This window comes from Protopterus annectens, chromosome 2.part1 (assembly GCF_019279795.1).
Source record: "Protopterus annectens isolate FY-2018-M chromosome 2.part1, PAN1.0, whole genome shotgun sequence".
NCBI lineage: Eukaryota > Metazoa > Chordata > Ceratodontiformes > Protopteridae > Protopterus > Protopterus annectens.
The window spans coordinates 1,954,079,230-1,954,104,662 of record NC_056729.1 but is presented as its reverse complement, the minus strand read 5'-3'; the positions used below and the strand labels follow the sequence as shown (position 1 = coordinate 1,954,104,662).

The 25,433-nt window shown below is 43.2% G+C and overlaps 1 protein-coding gene across 4 annotated transcripts in view; it reads left to right on the top strand.

Moving 5' to 3' along the window:
* Positions 1 to 25,433, top strand: part of ZNF451 (zinc finger protein 451) — a 1,506,235-nt gene that overhangs the window by 933,008 nt on the left and 547,794 nt on the right. For all 4 annotated transcript variants that reach the window (XM_044063345.1, XM_044063343.1, XM_044063344.1 and 1 more), the window contains exon 13: positions 721 to 907. In XM_044063345.1, coding sequence (XP_043919280.1) covers positions 721 to 907 — 187 coding nt within the window. The remainder of the gene's footprint in view (positions 1 to 720; positions 908 to 25,433) is intronic.

Below are 25,433 nucleotides of genomic sequence, written 5' to 3'. Positions count from 1 at the left end.
AATGACTTTTTTTTGTTGCTGAGTTTTAATAGATAAGTGCAATGTCACATATTTCTTGTATTTTTGTTCATTCTGTTTCCTTGGTAACTCCGGTGTTGGTGAATGCTGGTGTGTCATCCAAAACGCTGTGGCATGTCACCTTTGACACGTGTGTCATAGGTTCTCCATCACTGCCTTACTGGACCAACTTGTCAGGTTTCATTACTCTTGAAGGTTTTAGTTCTCAGTATTGTAAATAACTTCTTGTGATCCGAGGATAGTTAACTGTTAAGTCAACAAATATTGGCTTATAATCTTCAGTGCTGCTGTTGTGTTTTTTTAATATTTTAATATAATATAATATATACTATAATGTTAATATATACTATATATAATTTAATAATGAATATTTTTTTAATATTGCATTTTCATGTGTGTATTTGAAAGAGGCTTGTAAGATAATATGAGCCTTGCATCATATTTGTTGCTGGTTCTCTCAAGATGTAAACAGCTGCAGAATCTTGCAAATGGTAGTGGATTGTGCTACCGCAGTGCATAGCAAAGAACAGTGTTATACTAGCAGTTTTGATGTGGTACTGAGTTTTCATCATTCATCTGTCTGAATAACGTAGATGAAAGTTGGATTTGAGCAGCTTTTATGGCTTGCTGCGATGTATAAAGATAAGGTGCTGTTAAATTACTTTTCACTGGAGGATGCCGTTTCATTTTTGTTTTGTGCAGGCTGGTCGTCTGGATGAACAGCTGCCAAAGCACATTCCTTTTACAGTTCTTTCTGGCGATAAAGGCTTTTTGGAACTGGAGCTTCAGTTTAAGAAAACACAGAGGCCTGCTCATGTCCTGAATCCACACCACATTGACGGAGAGATGATGTATGCCCTGCTAAACAGCATATCAGATACTGCCAAAGGTGGGTAGTAGTAGCAGTGGGCATAACATGGGTAATGCAATGAAATGCCTTGCCGAATGTTTACTTTGTAATCATGCTAGAAGTGGAGTTGTACAGCTGACCACTGCGTTGTTGTGAGAATGACTTAGTGCAGGTAGTGCCCTACGCCAAAGGTTAGAGTATCTTCAGTCCCATCCAAAAGTAGGGTCATTGTCTCATGCCAGTCATGCCTGATGTACCAAAATCCATTAATTGGAAGAGCAGCCTTAAGAGCATGTGATATCCAGTGGAGATGTACATCAGTTACTGGATCTGAAAATGTGCTCCCATTTCAAATTAAGTGACTTTTTGCACAATTCTTCAGGTACTTAACCCCAGTAGTTAAGCCAAACAAAAATCCGTGCATCTGACTCTATGGAGGATCCAACCATACCCCCTTTTTTCTGTTTTTGCACATGGGGTCAGGGTTGTCACTTCAATAGAGACAATCATTTAGAGCCAAGGGTTTATACTGCCGGATGGCTAGCCCTGCCGCTCTTTATGGAGGATATTTTTTTTACAAAATTGGAGAGTTTGTTAGACTGTTTTTAGGTATTAAGCAGTTTTAATATTTAGCCATTTATAGTTGCGCTGGACCTCTAGGGAACTTTTCATTCATAACCTATGTGACCTGATAAGAAAACTGTGTCAGACATGCTTTAAATACAGAGAAGTAAGGCCATCACATTAAAGTGCATCAAGTATGACAGGTCATTATTTTATAGGTTCATAAGTAAATAGAAGGCTAGCAGCCCTTCCGGGCCAGTTTCTTGTTTGGTGCTTGATTTAAACTTTCCTTTTATTGCTTAGTGGTAACTTGATATTTCCTATTTTCATTGGAGGCTCATAGGGAAAAAACTCCTCATACAGTTTATAAAAATGAAAGTAATTTTCTTTGCCATCAGTGTTTAAAATGTCAGTAAACAAGATGTTACAAACTGTGGATGTACAGGAATAAAAGAGAGTTTAAAAAAGGCCCTTGTGGTAGTTAGCCTAGCAAACACCTATGAACTTATTAACCATTTCAACATGATTTTTGAATGTTGACAGGCATTAATGTTAAAATAACAGTACGTTATGAGATGCCAGCCTGTTTCAGTATTAAATGCATTTTGCTATCAGAATGCAGTTATGCAGTTTATTGTCTACAAGCTGTAACACAGTAACCATAGAAGTAGTGTGGTAGTAGCAGTAGAAAGTTCCCATCTATTTAAAGTAGAACAGAATAATATTAAAGTGATGCTACATCTACAAGTCCTGTTGTTTTTTCTAGGTGTTATTTAGCTGCATTTTTTTATCAGATGCTGTTTTTCACAAAGATTAAGGTGGATTGTCGACCTTATTATATTGAGAAATGACTGAGACCCAAACAACTCGTGCTCTATTAGTAGCATGAGCACCAGAGGAATAGCCTGGGACAGAAGTTAGTGGCCAGGCATTTTTCAGTGACACCTAGAAGGGAGCACTGGGTGTTGCGCTCACGGAGAGAGCCTGCTGAGCGCATGATGTGCAGTGGTGTGCCGCATTAGATGTGGGGTGTATGTGCAAAAGTTTCTGTCCGAAGACAGCATGTACTGCAGATCAGAAGAGCTACTGCAGTGTTTAGTAGCTGCAGGGTTTGGGATGGGGGTCCACTAGATCCGGCAGAGTGGCCCATTCTTACTGGCCAACTCTCACTTCAGGGAATGGACCAATTAGGCTCTCGGACCTGGAAAAAAATGGGTCATAGGACTCTGGCTGAGAGATGCCATGCTCCTGCCACAAGAAAGAAACTACTGGATAAGTGAGTTGTGAAGGAAGGGCATCATTAAGAAGTCAAACAATACTGGAGGGGGAATAATGGTGTTTTATTAATAGTTTAGGCAAATGATAACATAACGAGAGGCACTTCTGGATTATTGGAGTAATTATTTCTTCAAGAAGTATTAATATGTTTAGGGTACAGCCAGAAGCAGACATGTTTGACTAGAACTTTTTTAATGTCCTGACATCCTTCTCAGTGGGCAGCTGCATGTCCATCTCAGTTCTTTTTTGCTGAAGTGAATGGTTGATCCACAAACCTCAAGTAGTTTCAGCCATTTCTCCAAGCCAAGTCATTATAACATTTTGAATAATAAAGTATCAATCATTTTGTATCATTTTAATATGTTGTGATACTTTGACATTGTACTGTTTTATGGGCCTTTGTTTCATGTCTTCTCCATAGCAACTTAAGTAGTTTGTAGTTGTCAGTGTCCTCCAAAAGGTCATCATTATAGGTGTTTGCTTTATTTTGGGAAGAACAAAACATTAGCTTGAAATGATGTTTCCTTTCAATACCACATAGGAGCAGGTTTAGGTGAGCAAGGGACCCGAGGTGCGACATGCTGAGCCAGGCAGCCTCTCCTCTGGCAGCTGGTGCACAGACCAACTCTCACCTGTCTGCAGGTGGGGTATCCATTCACTGTGTCTCAGTCCTTGTGTTTACCCCACTTTTTGTCTGTGGGTTGTCCAAGGGAATGAGTAGCAGTTAGAGGCTGCTTTGATCATGAAATGACGTTCGAATGTAAAGGATTTATGAATGCAGAAAAGCCTTCTCACTCCCGAGGAGTCTGATATCTGAGGTGGGAGCAAACCTTTTCTCTACCTCTCTCTAAGTCTGCAGATGCTGTCACAGGTTGTTGCGCTCCCCCACGTTTGTAGTGCAGGCATCAATGGACCGGACACCTGATGAAGTCCTGCCTTATTCTTATGGAGAGCAGATATCCAGTAATCAGACTTGAGGCTGCTGAATTTCATTACACCAGATTTTCACAAGAGTGTCTTAAATTAGTTAGGTGTCATTGGTATCGTCTGTCCAGCAACCTTTCATTGTTAATTTATTTAAAGTAATTGGGCTTGAAGTAGAAATTCCTTTTGCAGCAGTGACATTTGTAGTAGTAAAATAAAAATACATAGTTGAGGAAAAATATTAAGCACAAAAGCTTGTATGATGGTAAGAAAGATGTATCCATTAAAGCAGTGGAACTATTAGTTGGAAATATACTAGGTTACTGCAAGACCAATGACAGAAATTCGCATCACACCTTAGCAATGAACAAGATTCAGATTGTTGAAAACTGAGATAGCTTATTGGGATATTCTGATCAAATGTACTTAAAGAAACTGTGAGGTACAAAGCCTTACATTTAGTGTTGTGTGTTTGTGTCAGCACTTCTAACAAACTTTGATAATTCATTCTGCATTTTGGCAGCCCATATTTTGAAGGACTTGGTGTGATGTTCCTATGAAGTAAAAAGGAAGGAATTGATTTGGATTTCATGATCCATGCATTTTATGTATGTGCTTGAATAATCATGATGATCTTCGTGTTTCACTGTTGCAGTCATCACATTTGGGTCATCTGCTTGCAGATGGCCCACAGTCAGCCTGATTATCAAAGTCTTGGGATCTGCGTCTGTTGCTGTCTCATCTTCCATGACGTCAGTTAGTCAGGGGTATAAAGCATGCAGCCGATGCCATTACATCAGTCTTTCTTGCCTTGCGGTCCCCGAAAAGAAGCAGATGTTCATCGTGTTTCACTGTTGCAGTCATGACTGTAGGGTTCTCCCCTGCCGGCAGGCAGCCCTCGGCCGGCCAGAATCCCAAAGTCTGGGTCCGGCGTCGGTTGTTCAACTCTGCTCCCTGACGTCAGAGCGCCAGGAGTATAAAGCTGACAACCAACGCCATCTTCTCCAGTCTTTCTTGCCATGCGGTGATAGCAGTTCGCAAGTGCCGGTCGGTAGATTCCTGACAAATATTTCTACTTACTTCGGTCTGAAGACTTTCTTCTCCACTCAAAGCTAAGTACCCCGTTGGGGAAACTTTTTTCTTGCTCCACTCTGATGTCAGAAAAAGTTAATAATTGTATTTCATGTGGGAAGCAAATACCTCATAAGGATTTTCATTCTTACTGTATTCCTTGCTTAGGCCCTGACCACGACGTAGCTAGTTGTCGGTTTTGTGCTAGATTCAATCAGCGTACAATCAAGTGAAGGTACAATGTTGCTTTTCATTACTTCGGTAAGCGCTTTAACTACAAAATGTCGTCTGACACTGTTCCATCTACCGGAGTTCACACGCGTCGTAAGGATAAAGACAGGCCTCCGAGGTCCAAATCTGATGATAGCGCACATGTGGAGCCAGCTTCAGGTTCGGCCGTCGTCAGGGAGATGCTTTTGCAGCCCCTGTCGTCGGCCATTTCAGAACCGACGGCCGAAATGGACTCTCATGAGGAGCCAACCAGGCCTTTAAATATCTCTATTGCAGGACCTTCGGACAATGCTCCTTCGGATGGGTCCGGAGCCGCTGTGCAGGTACCGGCTTCCGAAGGGGTATTCAGGCCTACTCAGCTTCAAGTAAAGGCAAAGACAAAGGCAAAGACTCCTTCTAAATCAAAGACTTCAAAGACTTCAGTACAGGCCTCACAGAAACAGTTACTCAAGATGGCGGAGGATTTACTCACAATGATTAGGGGTTCTCATCGCCCTCCAGACAAAAGGCCAAGGCAGGATGCTTATTATGATTCCTCTGATCAGGCTTCTGTTTCCTCAGTTTCTTCTTCTGATCAGGAATATTCTTTCCCTCCTTATGAGGATTCTGATGCGGAAGAATCCATTCCTTCAGCTTCTCCTCCTGAGGATTTTTCTTTTGGGGAAACTCTGCATGAAATGAGGGAACATTTCCACTGGGACGGACAGGAGTATTCAGAATCCAAGAAAAGACTGAGGGATTTTCTTCTTCTACCCCAACATAGACCCCTGGCTATTCCTCCTGTTTTGGATATTGTGGATGATGCCTTTTCGGAGGCTAATTTAACCCCTGATTCTTTTCCCCCTGCTCCTGTTAAACCTGATAGGTACTACAGGGTTCCTGATTCCCATCAGTTTTTATACAAGAATCCTACTGCTGACCGTGAAACCATTTCTCAGGGTCCTAAGGGTGTTAAGGCCGCTAGTGCCAAAAATCCTATTCCTACTGAAAAGGATTCTCGAGCCTTGGAAAGATGGGGCAAAAAGGTGTACACTTCTGCTACTTTGTCCATTAGGGCTTTAAACTGTCAGTTTCATATGCTTAAATATCAGCAATTTCTCTTATCTGTCTTAAAACAAAAATTTACTTCCATTTCTGCCTGTGCAGAGGATAAGGAATTACATGACTTATTGCATGCCACTGAACAAGTTGGGAAGCATGTTTTACACTGTGGATTTGATGCCTTGGAGGCTTCTTGTAGGGCTGCGGCCTCTGGCACAGTCATTAGAAGACATGCATGGCTAAAGGAACAGAATTTACCTGAACAAGTAAAGGCTAAATTATTGGATGCTCCTGTTCAGCATAATGTTTTGTTTGGATCTAAAGCTGAAGAGGTGATTAAAAAGATGGAGGATAAGGCGAAATCGATGCAAACAGTTAAAGATTTCTTACAAGTACAGCCTCCTAGATTTAGCAGGAATTGGCCATCAAAAAGCTGGTCCTTTCCGTCTTCAGACAGGCCTCAAAGGGGTGTAGGTATGGACGCTCCAGAGGGAGGCCTCAAACACAGGCTGCTTATAGACCAAGGCAGTGGACTGCTTCTACCCCTAGGGGAAGAGAGGACAGACCACAGTCTCAAAGGAAACAAACTCAATGACTCGCTCGGTTGGGCTGCAGGAACTTCTTGCCTGGAAGCCCCTCTCGGAGGAAAACTCTCTCTTTTTTACCAAAATTGGACTCAAATAACCCAGGACAAATGGGTTTTGGATGTGATTTTAAGAGGTTACAAATTCCATTTTCACACTTTGCCAAGGTCAAACGGATGGCCAGACCTTCCAAAACATCAGTGGACGGAGGCCTTAAATCAGGTGGAAGCTCTTTTGGCTATGAATGCCATAGAACTGGTACCTCTTTCAGAGATAGGAAAAGGGTTTTACTCAAGGCTCTTTCTAGTCCCAAGAAAGCAAAATTCATGGAGACCCATTCTGGATCTGTCTGTCTTGAACACCTTTCTAGAGATTCCAAAATTCAAGATGCTTACTCTACAGCAGTTACTTCCAATGCTGTCCATAGATGCATGGATGGTGACTTTGGATTTAAAGGAGGCATATTTACACATTCCCATCAGGCAGGATCGCAGAAAATACCTCAGGTTCAAGGCCGGATCGAGGCACTTTCAATTCTCTGCGCTGCCCTTTGGATTATCTACTGCGCCCAGGGTCTTCACCAAATGCCTGGCTCCAGTAGTAGCTTACTACAGACTCAAGGGAATTCAAATTTACCCTTATCTGGACGATTGTCTAATTCAGGCAGACAGCAAGGATGTCTTACTGCAGCATCTACATTTTGTACAAAGCCTTCTCAAATTCCTGGGATTCTCTGTAAACGTAAAAAAGTCAAATTTGACACCATCACAAGAGATAACTTTTCTGGGTGCTCTTCTAAACACTACAACCCAGATGGCTTTTCTGACATCCGAAAAACAATTACAGCTGGCATCAACCTTCAAGGCCTTGGCAACTCTGACCCATCTATCTGCAAGGAAATTCCTGCAGGCTTTGGGTTACATGGCCTCCTGCATCCTTCTCGTACCATATGCAAGACTACACATGAGGAAAATACAGTGGTACCTAAAAAGTGTATGGTCTCAGCATTACCACAGTTTGGACATACTGATTCCTGTCCTTCCTTGCCTTCAAAAGGAATTTCTTTGGTGGTCCAGGGCATGTGCTCTAAACAAAGGGAAGCCCTTCCGTCTACCTCCTGCCTCTCAGATTCTAACCACGGACGCCTCCGATTATGCTTGGGAGCCCATTTTCAGGGCATTTGTCTGCAGGGCCTTTGGACAAAGGAACAGAAGCACCTGCATATCAACTTAAAGGAGATGTTAGCCGTTCAGAAAGCTCTATTGGCCATCAGGAATCTCATACAGCCAGGACAACTACTAATACGGACAGACAACACCAGTTATGTGGTACATAAACAAGCAAGGGGGATCTCATTCCTACCCCCTTTGCAGACTAGCCATGGATTTATGGAACACAGCTCTAACTTGCAATCTGAATCTTCAAGCTCAGTTTCTACCAGGAAAATAAAACTTACTGGCATACAGTTTGAGCAGAAACCTTTCTGATCCACACGAGTGGATGCTGGACACCAAAATATTCAGGATGATAACAGCAGTATGGGGATGTCCTCACATAGATCTCTTTGCATCCCATCTAAATCATCAGCTGCAGATTTTTTGCACCAGGACATTGCACAGAGAGGCTTGGAAAGTGGATTCCCTGTCATTCAGTTGGAGGAACCTCTCGGGATATGCCTTTCCGCCTCTACCTCTTCTTCCACAAGTTTTATTGAAGATAAAACAGGACAAACCCAAGATGATAATCTTGTTGTCTCCAAATTGGCCTCGGCAGTTTTGGTATCCAACTCTAATAAACCTATGCCTGGAGCCCCCTTGGATTTTACCTCAGTCTCCGAACCTTCTGTCCCAACATCAAGGTCAGGTTCTACACTCATGTCAGAACTCTCAGCCTGGCGGCCTGGTTAATCCAGGGCCTTTGATTTCTTCATTCCTACCCAAGCAGGTTATGGATGTCATTTTGGAAGCTAGACGTCCTAGCACTAGGAAATCTTATGCGGGAAAACGGAAAAGATTTTGTTCCTGGATGCAGGCTCAGGATTCTGATCCTCTTCTTCCTAACATTACTTTAATTCTACTTTACTTGACGGATCTCTTACATAAGGGTCTCTCTCTTCCATTAAGATCCATGCTTCAGCTATTTCTGCTCATTATAATACAGAGCCTCCCATCTTTTCCCACCAGCTCATGAGACAGTTCCTTAGAGGAGCTAAGAACTTAAGACCTCCTAGATCTCCTCCTTTTCCTGCTTGGGATCTCAATTATGTTTTGGATAAACTAACCTTGCCTCCTTTTGAGCCTGCCATTTCTGCTGACATCAAGTTTTTATCTTGGAAGACAGCTATCCTGTTGGCACTAACCTCTGCCAGGAGAGTTTCAGAGTTACAAGCTCTTATGGCGGTGGAACCTTATATTATTTTTCATCTAGACAGGGTATCTTTGAGAACTAATCTGACCTTTATGCCTAAGGTGGTTTCCAAAGTGGCTTTAAATCAAACTATCCACTTGCCAACCTTTTTCCCCACTCCTCAAAATAAAGGGGAAAGGATCTTACATTCCTTGGATGTACATCGACAGCTACGTTTTTACCTGAACAGAACCAAGGACATCAGAAAATCTGAACAATTGTTTGTTTCTTATGCTTCAAGTTCCCAAGGTAAAGCCATTTCTAAACAAACCATTTCCAAATGGATTGCTCATGGAATCAGATTTTGTAATTCACACCATGGAAAGCAAATCCCAGGGACCATACGGACTTATTCCACCAGAGCTGCTGCCACTTCTGCAGCCTTCCACAGGGGAGTTCCTACCAAGGACATATTGAAAGCTGCAACTTGGAGTTCAGTGCATACTTTCTCTAAGCACTACAATTTGCCTCTCTACTCTAAGTCTAGGGCAGTCTTTGCCTCTGCAGTCTTGCAGGGCCTTTTAGCCGCCCCTTCTTCTTTATGACCACCTCCCTTTCTTTCAGCTTTGGGATTCTACCCTACAGTCATGACTGCAACAGTGAAACACGATGAACATAGTACAGTTGTGTACACCTACCATAAATGTAGATGTTCGAGTGTCTTCACTGTTGCAGTCTGGGTTTCCCTCCCTCCTGTCCCCTCTTATTTTTACTTTTGTGTGGTTCCTTTTTCACCATTCTTCTGAGGTGTATTTGCAAAGGTTTTGGGACCATTTTCATTTTGGGACTCCTGACATCTGGGGCAAGAAAAACTGGAGAAGATGGCGTCGGTTGTCAGCTTTATACTCCTGGCGCTCTGACGTCAGGGAGCAGAGTTGAACAACCGACGCCGGACCCAGACTTTGGGATTCTGGCCGACCGAGGGCTGCCTGCCGGCAGGGGAGAACCCTACAGTCATGACTGCAACAGTGAAGACACTCGAACATCTACATTTATGGTAGGTGTACACAACTGTACTTTCTCAAGTGCCGGTCGGCCGACTCCTGAATTTTTTGTTTTTGAGTTTCAGATCCAAAGTCTTCAACTAAGCTGAGTACCCCGTTGGGGATCCTTTTTCTTGCTCTAAAATGATGTCAGTAAAAGTTAATTGTATTTCTTGTGGAAAGCAAATACCTCATAAAGATCATCATTCATACTGCATTCCTTGCTTAGGCCCAGACCACGACGTACCTCGCTGTCGGTTTTGTGCCTTATTCAAACCTTGAACTATTCCTAGTCAGTTCATTTTCGCATCTAAATTTTTTGGTACTCTGTTCAATTATCCAGAAATGGCTTCGGTAAGGGCTACCGACATTCCGAAAAAACGCAAAGATGAAAGAGAGACAGACCTCTTAGGTCCAAAGCTGCCGATGACGCTTCTCCTAAGTTAGTCGCCAGTTCGCCAGTACTCAGGCGATTTCGTAGCCCCTGATGCCCGCTACTTCAGATTCGCAGGCCTCTACTGAGACCCATTTGGAGTCCGGTATGCCACGAGATGCTTCTTCGACTGTGGAACCTGCAGATGCCTCTATTTTTGATGGGTCCGGAGCCGCTGTGCAGGCACCAGCTTCTGAGGGTGTATTCAAGCCCTACTGACTTGCATATTGAACCGACGCCATCTTCTTCTTCAAGGCCTAAAACTCTATCCACACCTAGAAAACCGACACCCAGACCACATGGTCAGGGCCCTATGCCTAAAAATTAAATGATAAGAATGGCTGAAGACATTACTGTAATCGGGGGAAGTCACCCTTCTTCCCTCTAAGAGACCTAGAACTGATTTTTCTTCTGATTCTTCTGATCAAGATTCTGAAATTTCGGTTTTCTCTGATGACCAGGATTTGCCCTTGTCTACCTATGAGGATTCTGATGTAGAGGACTCCATTCCCTCTGCATCCCCTTTCTCTTTTGGTGAAACTTTGCATGCTCTTAGGGAGCATTTCCGCTGGGAAAGCCAGGATTACTCTGACTCCAAAAAGAGGCTTTGGGAATTCTTACTCCTACCTCAACACAGGTCTTTAGCTATCCCTCCTGTACTGGACATTGTAGATGCCTTATTGGAATTGAACCCGGCCCCTGACACTTTACCTCCGGCTCCCAGAAAACCTGACCAGTATTACAGAGTACCTGACTCTCACAAGTTTCTCTTTAAGAATCCTACTGTGGATGCTGAGACCATTTCACAGGGACCCAAGGGCATTAAGGCTACTACTGCCAAAAACCCTACCCCCTCTGATAGAGATTCCAGGACCCTGGACAGATGGTGTAAGAAGGTATACACTTCTGCTACTTAGGCCATTAGGGCCTTAAACTGCCAGTTTCATATGTTAAAGTAACAGCCGCATATTATTGGATTGCTTAAACAGAAAAATTATGTTGATTCCTGACTGTGCTGAAAATAAAGATTTAAAGGATTTAATGCATTCTGCTGAACAAGTTGGAAAACGTACTTTGCAATGTGGCTTTGATTCATTAGAGTCATCTTGCAGGGCTGCTGTCACTGGGTCTGTACTTAGAAGGCATGCTTGGCTTAAGAAGCAATCTTTGCCAGATCATTTTAAAGCTTAATTACTAGATGCTCCCTTAAACCAAGACCGCCTGTTTGGCAACAAAGCAGAAGTAGTACTTAAAAAGATGAAGGAAAAATCTAAATCTATGCAGACTGTTAAAGATTTCCTGCAAGTACAACCTCCCAGATTTAGTAGGCACTGGCCTTCTAAGAATTGGTCCTTTCCTGCCTCTTCCAGGCCTTCTCAGTCCAAACCCAGAACCAGCAGACCACCCAGGCTTCAGTCTCAAGGTACTCACAGGCCTAAGCAGTGGGGGGGCTTCCACTTCCAAAGCTGAGAGTAGTAAGACACCCCCCTATGGTAAACTGTCATAATGACAACTTTAAACCTTCCAAGCTCTGCTCAACTGACTGTTCCTTTAGGGGGAAAGATCACCCTGCATGCAAGAAACTGGGAATTCATTACCCAAGACAAATTTTTAAATGTAGTTTCCCAAGGATACAGATTCCACTTCTACTCCTTACCAGCCCCAAACAGTTGGCCAGACCTACCCCTAAGTCAGTGGGCAGAGGCTCAAAAGCAGGTTCTCTCTCTCCTAATCATCAGGGCTATTCAACCTGTCCCAGAAGAGGAATGGGGGCATGGTTTTTACTCGACATTTCCTGGTACCCAGGAAAGACAATTCCTAGCGTCCTGTCCTGGACCTGTCTATTCTAAAACATTTTTTTGACGATCCCAAAATTCAAAATGCTAACTCTTCATCAGCTGCTTCCCATGCTAGGCAAAAATGCCTGGTTGGCAACAGTGGATTTAAAGGAAGCCTACCTGCACATCCCAATAAGGGAATCTTGCAGAAGATACCTACGCTTCAGAGCAGGCTACATGCACTATCAGTTCTCTGCACTGCCCTTTGGCTTAGCTACTGCAACCAGGGTATTCACAAAGTGCCTAGCTCCAGTCCATTGCATTTTGCAGGCAAAGAAATATTCAGATATACCCCATACCTGGACGATTATCTAATTCAGGCAGAAAACCAGGGCATACTATTAAATCATCTGGCATTTGTAAAGAAATTACTAACTTCTCTGGGGTACACCATAAACGAAAAGAAATCACATCTAGTACCCTGCCAACAAATTGTATTCCTGAGAGCAAGCTTGAATACAACTCCCAGATGGCCTACCTCACGCCAGAGAAACAAGTTCATTTGACATCCTACTTCAAACTACTGGCCACAAAGACCCAAAGTCTGCACGGAAAATACTGCAAGCCCTGGGGTTCATGGCCTCTTGCATTCCACTAATTCCATATGCAAGACTGCATATGAGGAAACCACAATGGTATCTAAAAAGCCTATGGTGTCAACATTCTCAGGACCTAGAATCAATGATTCCTATCATCCCTTGCTTAAAGACAGAGTTCCTTTGGTGGGCAGAGGCCTGCCACCACAACAGGGGACTGCCATTCACTCTACCCCCTGCCACCCAAATCCTAACAGACACATCAGCCTATGCATGGGGGGCTCACTTGGCAGGGCAGTGCATTCAGGGCAAATGGAACCAGAGTCAAATGCACCTACATATCAATCAAAAATAAATGTTAGCTGTACAGAATGCTCTGACAGCCTTCAAGGACGACATTCTTCCAGGACAATTATTGGTAAAGATGGACAAACAACACTTATGTGGTACATAAACAAGCAGGGGGAACCCGCTCATGCCATCTCTGCAGACTAGCCATGGCTCTGTGGAACACAGCCTTGAGCTACCAAGTGCACCTACTAGCTCAATTCCTGCCAGGCAAGCTAAATACACTGGCAGGGTAAGAATCTGAAAAATTGTTTTGAGACAAAGGGCAGGGGGAAAATTAGTAAAAAGGGCAGAATTGGAACATTTAAATGTGGAAGCTGCCCACAATGCCCCTTTATATATGCCCGTGATGCAGTCCATATTCAGAGTAGGGACTTACTGGTTAGGAGTACTGATTACGCAAATTGCCATACAAGTGGTATTATATATTTGAGCATCTGTAAAAAATGTCAAGCTTTTTATGTGGGTAAATCCGAACGTAAATTGAAAAATCGGATTTATGAGCATAATTATGACATTAAAAGAGGTTGTATGAATAATGCCCTGTTTCGACATAAAATGAAATGTTTGGAAGCAGAGTTTTATTTTTATGTATTAGAAGTAGTTAAGAAGGACATTCGGGGTGGACACTGGGAAGATACCATTGAATATAAAGAATTGCTATGGCAACTTCAGCTGGAATCGTATAATGAACCAGGTCTCAACAATATAGTTTCTCTTGCCCCAGTATTGAAACTGAGGGCAGCTAAGCTTTGAGCTGAATGTCCTTCTCAAATCAAATGATAAAGCTATGAAAAAGTTCTTAGTTGATTTTTAGTTTTGTTTTTAATGTTGTTTTCTATTTTTATTTTGTAGTGATAATATTCAATAAAGTATGATTATTTTATTAAGAAACAAAATTATAAGTAAGCAGTTTATGAGGAATCAAGCTAGATAAAATTAATTTAAACTTTCAGAATGTCAAAGTTAGTGGATTGTGCAATAGTTCTAAATGAACACTAGAGGGTGTATGAGGTTAACTCAATTCAGCAAGATGAAGGCAGTCTTTTAACAGTTTTTAATAATTTTTAACTTTTTAAGATTTTTTAAGTATGTTTTTTAATAATTATTATTGTAGTTCATTGTGAAGTGTTTTATTAAATCTGAAAAGTATAATAAGTAGAGTGATTTAATACAAATAGATCTATTTGTACTTGCTGTTATAGTAACAAGGAGTTTCTAATGTTTGGTATCTTGTAAGGCTAGTGAGGTTGAACCTGAATGAATTTGGTGTGATTAATTAATTGTTCAATTAAATTAATTGAAAGTTTATTTAAATAGAATGTAGTTTTGTATGAGTTGTAGTGCATCTGAAGAAGTGTCCTAAACGAAAACGCAGGTGTGGAGACATAGCGTTTGTGCTTTCAACAGTCTTGGATTTTGTGTGCTGAACAGCTCTTGAATCTATTTTCTGTTTGTGCTTTCAACAGTTTGGATTTTGTGTGCTGAACAGCTTTTGGATTTATTTTCTGTGTTCCAGCCGGAACAGTGGTAATAAAATCTATATATTTTATTCAACAAGGTTGGTGTAGCCTTTCTCCTCTGGTGCTTATTTATACACTGGCAGACGACCTAAGCAGAAATCTCATGGACCCACACGAGTGCAAACTGGAACCAAAGATATTGAACATTTTGAGAAACGAATGGAGGAGCCCAGAGATAGACCTGTTTGCCTCCCCTCAGAACTACCAATTGGACAAATTTTGCACAAGGACTCCCCACAAACAAGCTTGGAAAGTGGATGCCCTGTCCTTCACCTGGAAAAACCTATCAGTTTATGCCTTCCCCCTCTGCCTCTCTTCTCCAAAGTGCTACTAAAGATTAAACAGGGCAAACCAAGGCAATACTTATTGCACCAGACTGGCCACGCCAATACTGGTGTCCCCTCCTGTGCAGTGTCACTTCTGGAACCATGGCACCTGCCTCAGACCCCTGCCCTGCTGTCCCAGCAGGAGGGCCAGATTCTGCACCCACTGCTTCAAACCCTGAACCTTGCAGCCTGGCTAATTACATGATCTCTCCGTTGCCATCCCTTAGTAAGCAAGTGATGGATGTCATTCTGGAGGCAAGGAGGCCTAGTACTAGAAAATCCTATGCTGAAAAATGGAAAAGATTCTGTTCCTGGAGCCAAACATGGGATGGGCACAGCAGCACCCAGTTTACCTCAGATTCTTCAATACTTAACTGAGATGCTTCACAAGGGCCTTTCCTTTTCCCCCATCAAAATTCATGCCTCTGTCATTTCAGCTCATTACCCCTCTTCTCTCATCCACTGCTGAAGCAATTCTTCAGAGGGGCCAAAAACTTAAGACCACCCAGAAGAGCCCCTACTCCAGCCTGGGACCTTAACTTTGTATAGAAAAAGCTCCCTCTACCTTCCTTGGAGCCATCTGCAAATGCAGAGTTGAAATTCCTTTCTTGGAAAACAGCCTTCCTTCTAGCCATCACTTCAGCAAAAAGGGTGCCTGAATTACAGGCCCTCATGACAGTGTAGCCTTTCATCGTCTTTCGTGCGGACAGGGTCTCTCTCTGGATCAATCCCTCCTTTATGCTCAAGGTGGTATCCAGTGTGGCCCTTAATCAGTCCATTCATTTGCCATCCTTTTCTAATCCACAGAACAAAGGGGAACGAATACTGCACTCCTTGGATGTGCACAGACAACTTAGATTTTACTTGGACAGGACTAAGCCTCTCAGGAAATCTGAACCGCTGCTGGTGGCATTTGCTACAGGGGTAGAGGGGGAAGGCCATTTCAAAGCAAACCATTTCTAAGTGGATAGGCCACTGCATTAATTTCTGCTATAAGCACCATGGAAAATCTACCCCACAGGAGAAAAGACCACATTGAACCAGGGCTGCATCTACCTCTACAGCCTTTCTCAGAGGTGTCCCTACCAGGGACATCCTAGAAGCTGCTACCTGGAGTTCTGTACATACCTTCACCAAGCATTACTGCTTGCCAATTTTTTCAAAATCCAGAGCTGGTTTTGCCACTGCAGTCTTGCAGGGCCTTATAGCTGGTCCTAATGCTATCTAATTGCCTCCTCCCTTCCTTAACTTTGAGAATCTACCCAAATGTAATGACTGCAACAGTGAAACATGAAGAACATAGCACAGTTGTGTACACTTGCCATAAATGTAGATGTTCAAGTGTATTCACTGTTGCAGTCCTGGTTACCCTCCCTCCAGCCCCCCTGACTTCTGTTGAGTATACCTCTAATCTGGTTTACTATGTGTAAAGCTTTATGGTGTATTTGCTTTTTGTTGGAGGTGTAACCTTGTATGTATTTGCTTCCCATTATGGGGGCATCTGACATCTGGGGCAAGAAAAACTGATCGGCTGCATGCTTTATACCCCTGACTACCTGACGTCATGGAAGATGACAGCAACCGATGCAGGACCCAAGACTTTGATAATCAGGCCTACTGAGGGCTACCTGCAAGCAGGTAACCCAAATGTAATGACTACAACAGTGAATACACTCGAACATCTACATATATGGTAAGTTTACACAACTGTACTTTTCTAAGTAGGTCACAAATAAAAACGATTTCTGATTGGTTTCAGTTATACTTAGAATATGAGATAGGATCATCCGTATTCCTACCATGTTCACATTATGTCCAACCCCATCCCTGATAAAGAAAAGGAAAGTTATAAAAACTGAAGATCTACATTAACAGTAAAGGTTACTTAAAATGGATTATGTAACCGGGTGATGGACTCAAGGCTGTTATTGCTAGCAGCAGCTGTGTGGCATACAAGGATAAGGCTTGGACTGTGACCCACATAACCCAAGTCTGACTAGCAGCTCAAGACCTGGAGGAGCTGGACAGAGACTCATCTTGTGGAAGCGGATGCTTGTATGATGGTTGTTATAGGAATACGGAACATGGGCTTGGCGCTGCAAGCCAGCGATGGTAACCCTCATAGGTGTGTGCATATGAAAGCATGAGCATGCCAGAAGGATGGCATATAACATCCCTGCAGTGGTGTGGGTTCCCATGTTAGTCATCTGAAAGCAGGGTTAGGGATCTAACCACAAAACCCCTGATGGTTGGTTCTGTATGATAGCTCCTGAGGAAGGAGAAGGGCTGATGGTCAGCAGATAACTAGGCAAAAAAAAAAAAAAAAAAAACTTGCTATTTTTTTTTAATAAATATTGCGTGAATTCAAAGGACATGCATTGTTATTGTATACTCTCTTGCTTGTAAGTTATAGTCCTCATCCAGGTTTTTTTTTTTTTTTTTTTTTTTTTACATGAAATTGACATTTTGTTGATTTGACCAGTTGTCATAAAAACCAAAATCACAGGAATTCTGAGTACGTCTCAGGCAGAGTTGTAATTTGTTTGGTGTACCTTTTTTCTTGTATTATGACTACTGTATAGCGAAAATGTTTGTTTGAAGATAATGAAGTTTTAGTTTATTTAAACCATACTGAATCATCCCCACTGGCTTTAATATTTATAGGTTCATAGGTTAGTACTAAGCTAACTGCCCTTGCGAGCCATTTTAAGCTTAGCCAATTATCCCTTGTGAAACTCAAACCTTGCACCTTGTGTTTGTAAGACAAACACCTTAACCGTTAGGCCACCCTCCCAACCCATATTCTGGTGATGTAGATATTCTTGCCTCTAGTTTCCCCAAGGAGATATTTATTTTGATAATATCTTAAGTATGAAGAAAAAACAAACATATTGGCAAACAAATTCATTACAGTCTTCCAGGGATAGATTTGCTAAACTAATTGATCTGAAGTAGTTTACTTCATTTGGTCTTCAACCTGTGGTTACTGGATCCGTATGGGATCCGAGCTGGCAAATTCACTAGCATCTGCTCCAATCTCCTCCCCTTCTCCGTAATACACCTCCACTGCCTTCCAACCCCTAGATCTCGTTTTGCCGCGGCTTGCTGAAGCATCGTGATCTCCTGAGCTCCGAGTTAGTGACTGGGTTATCTGCTTTTTAAGCAGCTTTTTTCTAAACTTTTTTGAGTGTGTTTAGTGTAGGTTCCCTCTCCTCCTCTCCTCACTGGTGCGTCGTGTAATAGAACCTTTATTTTAGTTTAAGTTAGTTTGTTAGTGTGCATTGCTACCCCCCCCCCCCCCTCAGTGTTCTGTGTGACTGGGAATGTGTGGTGAGTGGTCTTGAGTGGGAAAACAGGTAACTTTTTCTATCCTTTTTCCTTCTCTAGTGTGAGTTGCTTGTCTAGAGACATGGCTGACCAGCCTGTTTTCAAAAGGTGCACTGAGTGTGGCCATAAATTGGCTCCTGCAGATGGCCATACTCTTTGTGTGATGTGCTTGGGCATTGCCCATTTGAATATGGATTGTTCTATTTGTGCGGGTTTTAACCTGAGCACTGTCAAAGACAGGAAGGCTAAGTTGGCCCTGAATGGCCTTCTTCCCACTTCTGAGGCAGTTGCCTCATCCTCTGCTTCGATCACAGCGATTGCTGTGGCCGCCTCTCCTTCCTCTTGTGCCCTTGCTCATCCTCCCTCCCAGGCTGGAACTCAACCTTCTGATGGATGTTCTTCGTGTTTCACTGTTGCAGTCATTACATTTGGGTAATCTGCTGGCAGGTTGCCCTCAGTTGGCCTGATTAACAAAGTATTGTGTCCTGCGTCGGTTGCTGTCCCTTCTTCCATGACGTCAGGTTGTCGGGGGTATAAAACATGCAGCCGACACCATTACATCAGTCTTTCTTGCTGTGCAGTGCCCGAAGCAGAAGCAGTTCACAAGTTCCAGTTGTCCGATTCCTGAAATTTTTGTTTTCAAGTTTCAGAACCGAAGTCTTCAACTAAAGCTAAGTACCCCATTGGGGAAACTTTTTCTTGCTCCTTACCGATGTCAGTAAAAGTTAATAATTGCATTACTTGTGGGAAGCAAATAACTCCTAAAGATTTTCATTTGTACTGTATTCCTTGCCTAGGCCCTGACCATAACGTATCTTGCTGTTGGTTTTGTGCTTTATTTAATCCATGCACTATCAAACGTCTGTACATTTTTGCTTCTAAATATTTTGGCTCACGCTTTAATTATCCAGAAATGTCATCTGTTAGCAATCCGACTACCGGAATACCTGAAAAACGCAAAGAAAAAGACAGAGACAGGCCGTTGAGGTCAAGAACTGCCAACGACGCTTCTCCTAAGCCAGTCACCAGTTTGCTGGTGCTCAGTGAGGCGCTTTTGCAGCCCCTGATACCCGCTACTTCTGATTTGCAGGCCTCTACTGAGACCCATTCGGAGTCCGGTATGCCACGAGATGCTTCAATTATGGAATCCGCAGATGTCTCTACCTTGGATGGGTCCGAAGCCACTGTGCAGGCACCGGCTTCTGAGAGTGTTTTCAGGCCTACAGATTTGTATATTAGACAGACGCCATCTTCAAAACTAAGGACAAAATCTCAACCTATGCCTACAAAACTGACACCTGGGCCACATATGCAGGCCCCTATGCCTAAAAAAACGATAAAAATGTCTGAAGATTTAATTACTTTGATTACGGGTAGCCACCCCCCCCCCCCTTCTAAGAGGCCTAGGCAAGACATTGATTATGCATCTTCTGAACAGGATTCCATTTCTTCTGACTCCTAATGAGCTGGAATTGTCTATATCTACTTATGAGGACTCTGATGCAGAAGATTCCATTCCTTCTGCTTCTCCCCCCTGAGGATTTTTCTTTTGGGGAAACTTTACATACCTTAAGGGAACATTTCATCTGGGAAAGTCAGGATTTTTTTGAATCTAAAAAGAGACTTAGGGATTTTCTTCTCCTTCCTCAGCATAGGCCTTTGGCTATACCTCCTGTTCTAGACATTGTTGGTGTTTTTTCAGAATCTAGTATGGCTCCTGATTCTCTGCCTCCGGCTCCTTGTAAGCCAGACAGATACTACAGGGTCCCTGACTCCCACAAATTCCTTTTCAAAAATCCTGTTGCAGATCCTGAAACCATTTCTCAGGGTCCCAAGGGCATTAAGGCTTCTACCCCTTCTGATAGAGATTCTAGGGCACTGGATAGATGGGGTAAGAAGGTTTACGCTTCTGCAACCTTGGCAATCAGGACTTTAAACTGTCAATTCCATATGCTAAAATATCAACAGCATACCATGGGACTGCTTAAACAGAAAATGATGTTAATTTCTAACTGTGTGGAAAACAAAGATTTACAGGATTTATTGCATTCAGCTGAACAAGTTGGAAAACGTACTTTTCAATGTGGTTTGGATTCTTTGGAGGCCTCTTGCAGGGCTACTGTAACTGGGTCTGTGCTAAGAAGGTATGCTTGGCTCAAAGAGCAAAATCTGCCTGATCATGTTAAAGCAAAATTGTTGGATGCTCCTTTACAACAGGACCATCGCTTTGGTAATAAGGCTGAAGACGTTTTAAAAAAGATGGAAGATAAAGCTAAATATATGCAAACTGTGAAAGATTTCTTGCAAGTGCAACCTCCAAGATTTAGCAGGCACTGGCCTACTAAGAACTGGTCCTTTCCAGTTCCTTCGAGAGCCACTGAAGTCAAACCCAGACATTCCAAAGGCTCCAGGTTTTAGTCACAAGGGACTTTCAGAACAAAACAATGGGGTGCCTCCTCTTCCAGATTTGGAAACAAGACACCTCCCTATGATAAGCAGTCTCAATGTCTTCCCTTTACACTTACCAAGCACTTACCTTTTAGCCACCCCTTTAGAGGGAAAACTGGCAACTTATAACCCAGGACAAATGGGTTTTAAATATAGTATCCCAGGGATACAGACTTTATTTCACACGTTGCCAATTCCAAACTGATTGCCAGACCTGCCCCCAAATCAGTGGGCAGAGGCCCAGAAACAAGTACTTTCCCTCATGAGCATGGGGGCTATTCAGCCAGTACCGGAAGAGGAAAAGGGACAACGTTTTTATTCAAGACTTTTCCTGGTACCCAGAAAAGACAAATCATGGTGTCCAGTCCTGGACTTATCTACTCTAAACACCTTTCTGGACATTCCAAAATTTAAGATGCTGACTCTTCACCAGTTACTTCCTATGCTAGACAAAGATGCCTGGTTGGCAACTCTAGATTTAAGAGGCTTACCTGCATATCCCAAACAGGGAATCTTGCAGAAGATACCTCCACTTCAAAGCTGGCTACTTGCATTACCAGTTCTCTGCACTGCCCTTTGTCTTATCTACTGCGCCCAGGGTCTTTACAAAGTGCCTGGCTCAAGTAAATGCATTTTGCAGGCAAAGAAATATTCATATATATCCATACCTGGACGATTGTCTAATTCAAGCAGAAAACAAGGTCATTCTTCTAAACCATCTGGCGTTTGTAAAAAGGGGTCTTACTTGTCTAGGATAAACTATAAATGAAAAGAAATCACAACTGGTACCCTCTCAAAAAATTACATTCCTGGGTGCAAGCTTGAATACAACTTCCCAGATGGCTTTCCTTATGCCAGAGAAGCAAAATCATTTGGTGACTCACTTTAAACAGGTGGCCACAAAAACCCTGCTTTCTGCAAGGCAAATACTGCAAGCCTTGGGGTTCATGGCCTCCTGCATTCTTCTAATTCCATATGCAAGACTGCATATGAGGAAACTTCAGTGATACTTAGTCAGCATAGTCACAGCCTGGAAACAATGATTCCTATCATAACTTGCCTGCAACTAGAGTTCCTATAGTGGGCAGAGGCCTGCCACCAAAACAAGGGACTGCCATTCACACCACCCCCTACCGCCCAAACCCTAACTACAGACTCATCAAACTATGCTTGGGGGGGGCACATCTGGCAGGGAAGTGCATTCAGGGCAAATGGAGCCCAAATCAAATACACCTTCATATCAATCAAAAAGAAATGCTAGCTGTACAGAATGCACTGACAGCCTTCAAGGACTACCTTCATCCAAGACGATTAATGATAGACAACACCACGGTTATATGGTACATAAACCAACAGGGGGGTACACACTCCTACCCCCTTTGCAGATTAGCCATGGCATTGTGGAACACGGCCTTGACCCATCAAGTACAACTACAAGCTCAGTTCCTGCCAGGAAAGCTGAATACTCTGGCAGACGAACTAAGCAGAAATCTCATGGACCCACACGAATGGAAACTGGAACCACGGATTTTCAACATGTTGACACGCAAATGGGGGAGCCCAGACATAGATCTTTTTGCCTCACCCCAGAACTATCAGTTGGACAAATTTTGCACAAGAACTCATCACAAAAAAGCCTGGAAAGTGGACGCTCTATCCTTCAGCTGGAAAAACCTATCAGTCCATGCCTTTCCCCCTCTGTCTCTGCTCTCCAAAGTTCTACTAAAAGTCAAACAGGACAAACAAAAAATGATTTTAATTGCTCCAGACTGGCCTCGCCAACACTGATCACCACTCCTTTGCAATGTGTCACACCTTCCACCGTGGCACCTGCCTCAGAAACCTTACTTACTGTCTCAGCAGAACAACCAAATTCTGCACATTCCACTCCAAACTTTGAATTTTGCAGCGTGGCTAATCACCTAAATTCACCCTTAGCATCCCTCAGCAAACCTGCGATGGATGCCATTTTGGAGGTGAGAAGGCCTGGTACTAGAAAATCTTATGCTGACAAATGGAAATTATTCTGTGCCAGGAATCAATCTCAAGGGATAAGCACAGCAGTGCCCAATATTCCTCAGATTTTACAATACTTAACTGAGATTCTTCACAAGGGCCTGTCCTTTTCTTCCATAAAAATCCATGCCTCAGCTATTTCAGCTCATTACAACACAGCACCTCCCCTCTACTCTCATCCTGTGCTATAGCAGCATCTCCGAGGGGCCAAAAACTTAAGACCACCCAGGAGAGCTCCAACCCCTGCCTGAGACCTCAATTTTGTATTGGAAAAGCTCGCTCTCTCCCTCCTTTCGAGCCAGCTGCTACTGCAGACTTAAAATTTCTCTGCTGGAAAACAGCTTTCCTTTTAACAGTCACTTCAGCTAGAAGGATTTCCGAATTACAGGCTCTTATGGCAGTGGAGCCTTTCATCATTTTTCATGCAGACAGAGTATCTCTCAGGACCAATCCATCCTTCATGCCTAAGGTGGTATCCAGTGTGGCTCTTAATCAGACCATACATTTGCCAGCTTTCTTTCCCAATCTACAGAACAAGAGGGAGCAGATTCTGCATTCATTGGATGTACACAGACAACTTAGATTTTACTTAAACAGGACAAAATCTCAAAGAAAATCTGAACAACTGCTGGTGGCATTTGCTGCAGGGGCAGAGGGAAAGGCTATTTCAAAGCAAACCATTTAGGTTCATAGGTTCATACTAGGCTATCTGCCCTGAGGCAATTATAACCCTAGCCCGATTCTGTATGGCTTATGCCACCCCTTGATTTGAGTATACTGTGCCCTTTAAGGTTTCGTTTACTGTGCCTCTGTCTAATAGTGACACGGGAGTAATCCCTGGGACAAACCTACGATCCCCCATCCACCTATCGAGATTCTTCTTGAAGAGATTCAGTGAGGTGCTCTGCCTCACATGAACTGGAATTCTATTCCAGAGCGAAGGGAGCCTCTGGGTTATGAACCTGTCCTTCCAGCAAGTTCTATTTATTTCTGTGCTGAGGTTCAAGTCCCTCGAGCGTGTGGCTCTAAGGGATTTAGAGTTACTGAGGTGGAGCATGTCCATTAATTCTGGATTTGACATAGCTTTGTATGTCAGGCATAGATCGCCACGAAGTAGGCGGTATGCAACTGAGTAGAGCTGGAGTTTTTTTAACCGAGCAGCATATGGCATCTGTTTGAGACCTTTGATCCTCTTGGTGAGATACTTTTGGGGTCTTTCTAATTGCTGCAGGTGTCTGGTAAGGTACATCCCAAAAGGGGCATTGTATTCTATGATGGGCCTGATGAGGGATGAATAAACGGGCATGATTACCTCTCTTGATCTAGATGTGAAACCCTTCGTGATGAGGTGGGCTATGTAGAAGGTCTTTCTAACCACTTTGGCAATGTGGTTTTCAAAGGAGAGATTGCTATCAACTTGGGTCCCCAGCTCCCTAATAACTTTCTCTGTACTTAATGGGTTTCCGCCTATGTGGTAATTTGTGAGCACATTATTTTTGCCAAAGGGTATGACTATACATTTTTTGGCATTTTGCTTTAGACCATGGCACTGGCACCAGTTATCTGTCTCTGAGACCTTTTTGAAGGATGTTTGTGTCAGCTGGAGAGTTGATTATGGCGCCCAGTTTGCAGTCGTCTGCGAACTTGGTGAGCCATAGTCCTCCCACGTTTGCCTGTACCTCGGAAAAGTATATACCGAACAACAGTGGTCCCAGGACAGAACCCTGTGGGACGCCACTTGACTGGTTTTGAGTCTGACATGGCTCCAGCAACTCTCACTCTGTGGGTTCTGTCTTTGAGCCAGTTTGCGACCCATCTTGTGACATAGGGTTTTATATTTAAGCTGGATAGCTTATCTATGATGCCCGAGTGGGGTATTGTGTCAAATGCCTTTGCAAGGTCCAGATAGGCTGTGTGGACTACCTACCCTTCATCTATGGCTTTGGTGACAGTTTCGAAGAAGTCAACCAGGTTCAAAAGGCAGGATCTGCCCTTGACAAAGCCGAACTGGGTAGGATCTAGTGTCTGTAGGTCCCCATTGTCTTTGTTTATGAGCTCCATGATGATCCTCTCCATAGCCTTGCAGACTAAGCTAGTCAGGCTTATGGGGCGATAGTTTCCAGGGTCCGTAGAGGTCCACCTTTGTGGAGTGGGACTACTGTTGCTGTACGCCATTCTGTGGGCACATATCCTGTAGTGAGGCTGAGATTGTATAGCTGTTTTATTTGAGAGATTAGTTCCTCTTGGAGTTCATGTAGGATGCAACCCGGGACGCCATCTGGTCCCATGGAAGCAGTGTTTTTTGCTTTGGAGAGGGCAGCCTTCACCTGAGCATCAGCGATGTTTGGGAGGCAGCCCTCTGCTGGTATAGATACTTGCTCTTTTGCGGGGGGAGGGGGGGGAGTTTGCACTGAACCTGTCTGCCAGGATATTGGCGATATCTGTGGTTCAGTGTATTTTTTGTCGTTTAGAATAAACTCAGAACAAGTCTGGGAGTTGCATCCCAGGTTTCTAACATAACTGAAAAAAGCCTTATGATTGTCTTTGGTGTCCTGTGCAATTTTTCTCTCCAAGTGATAAGCCATTGTATTCATTTCTGCTATATGCACCATGGAAAAACTATCCACCAGGGGATCAGATCCTATTCCACCAGGGCTGCATCTACTTCTACAGCCTTTCTCAGAGGTG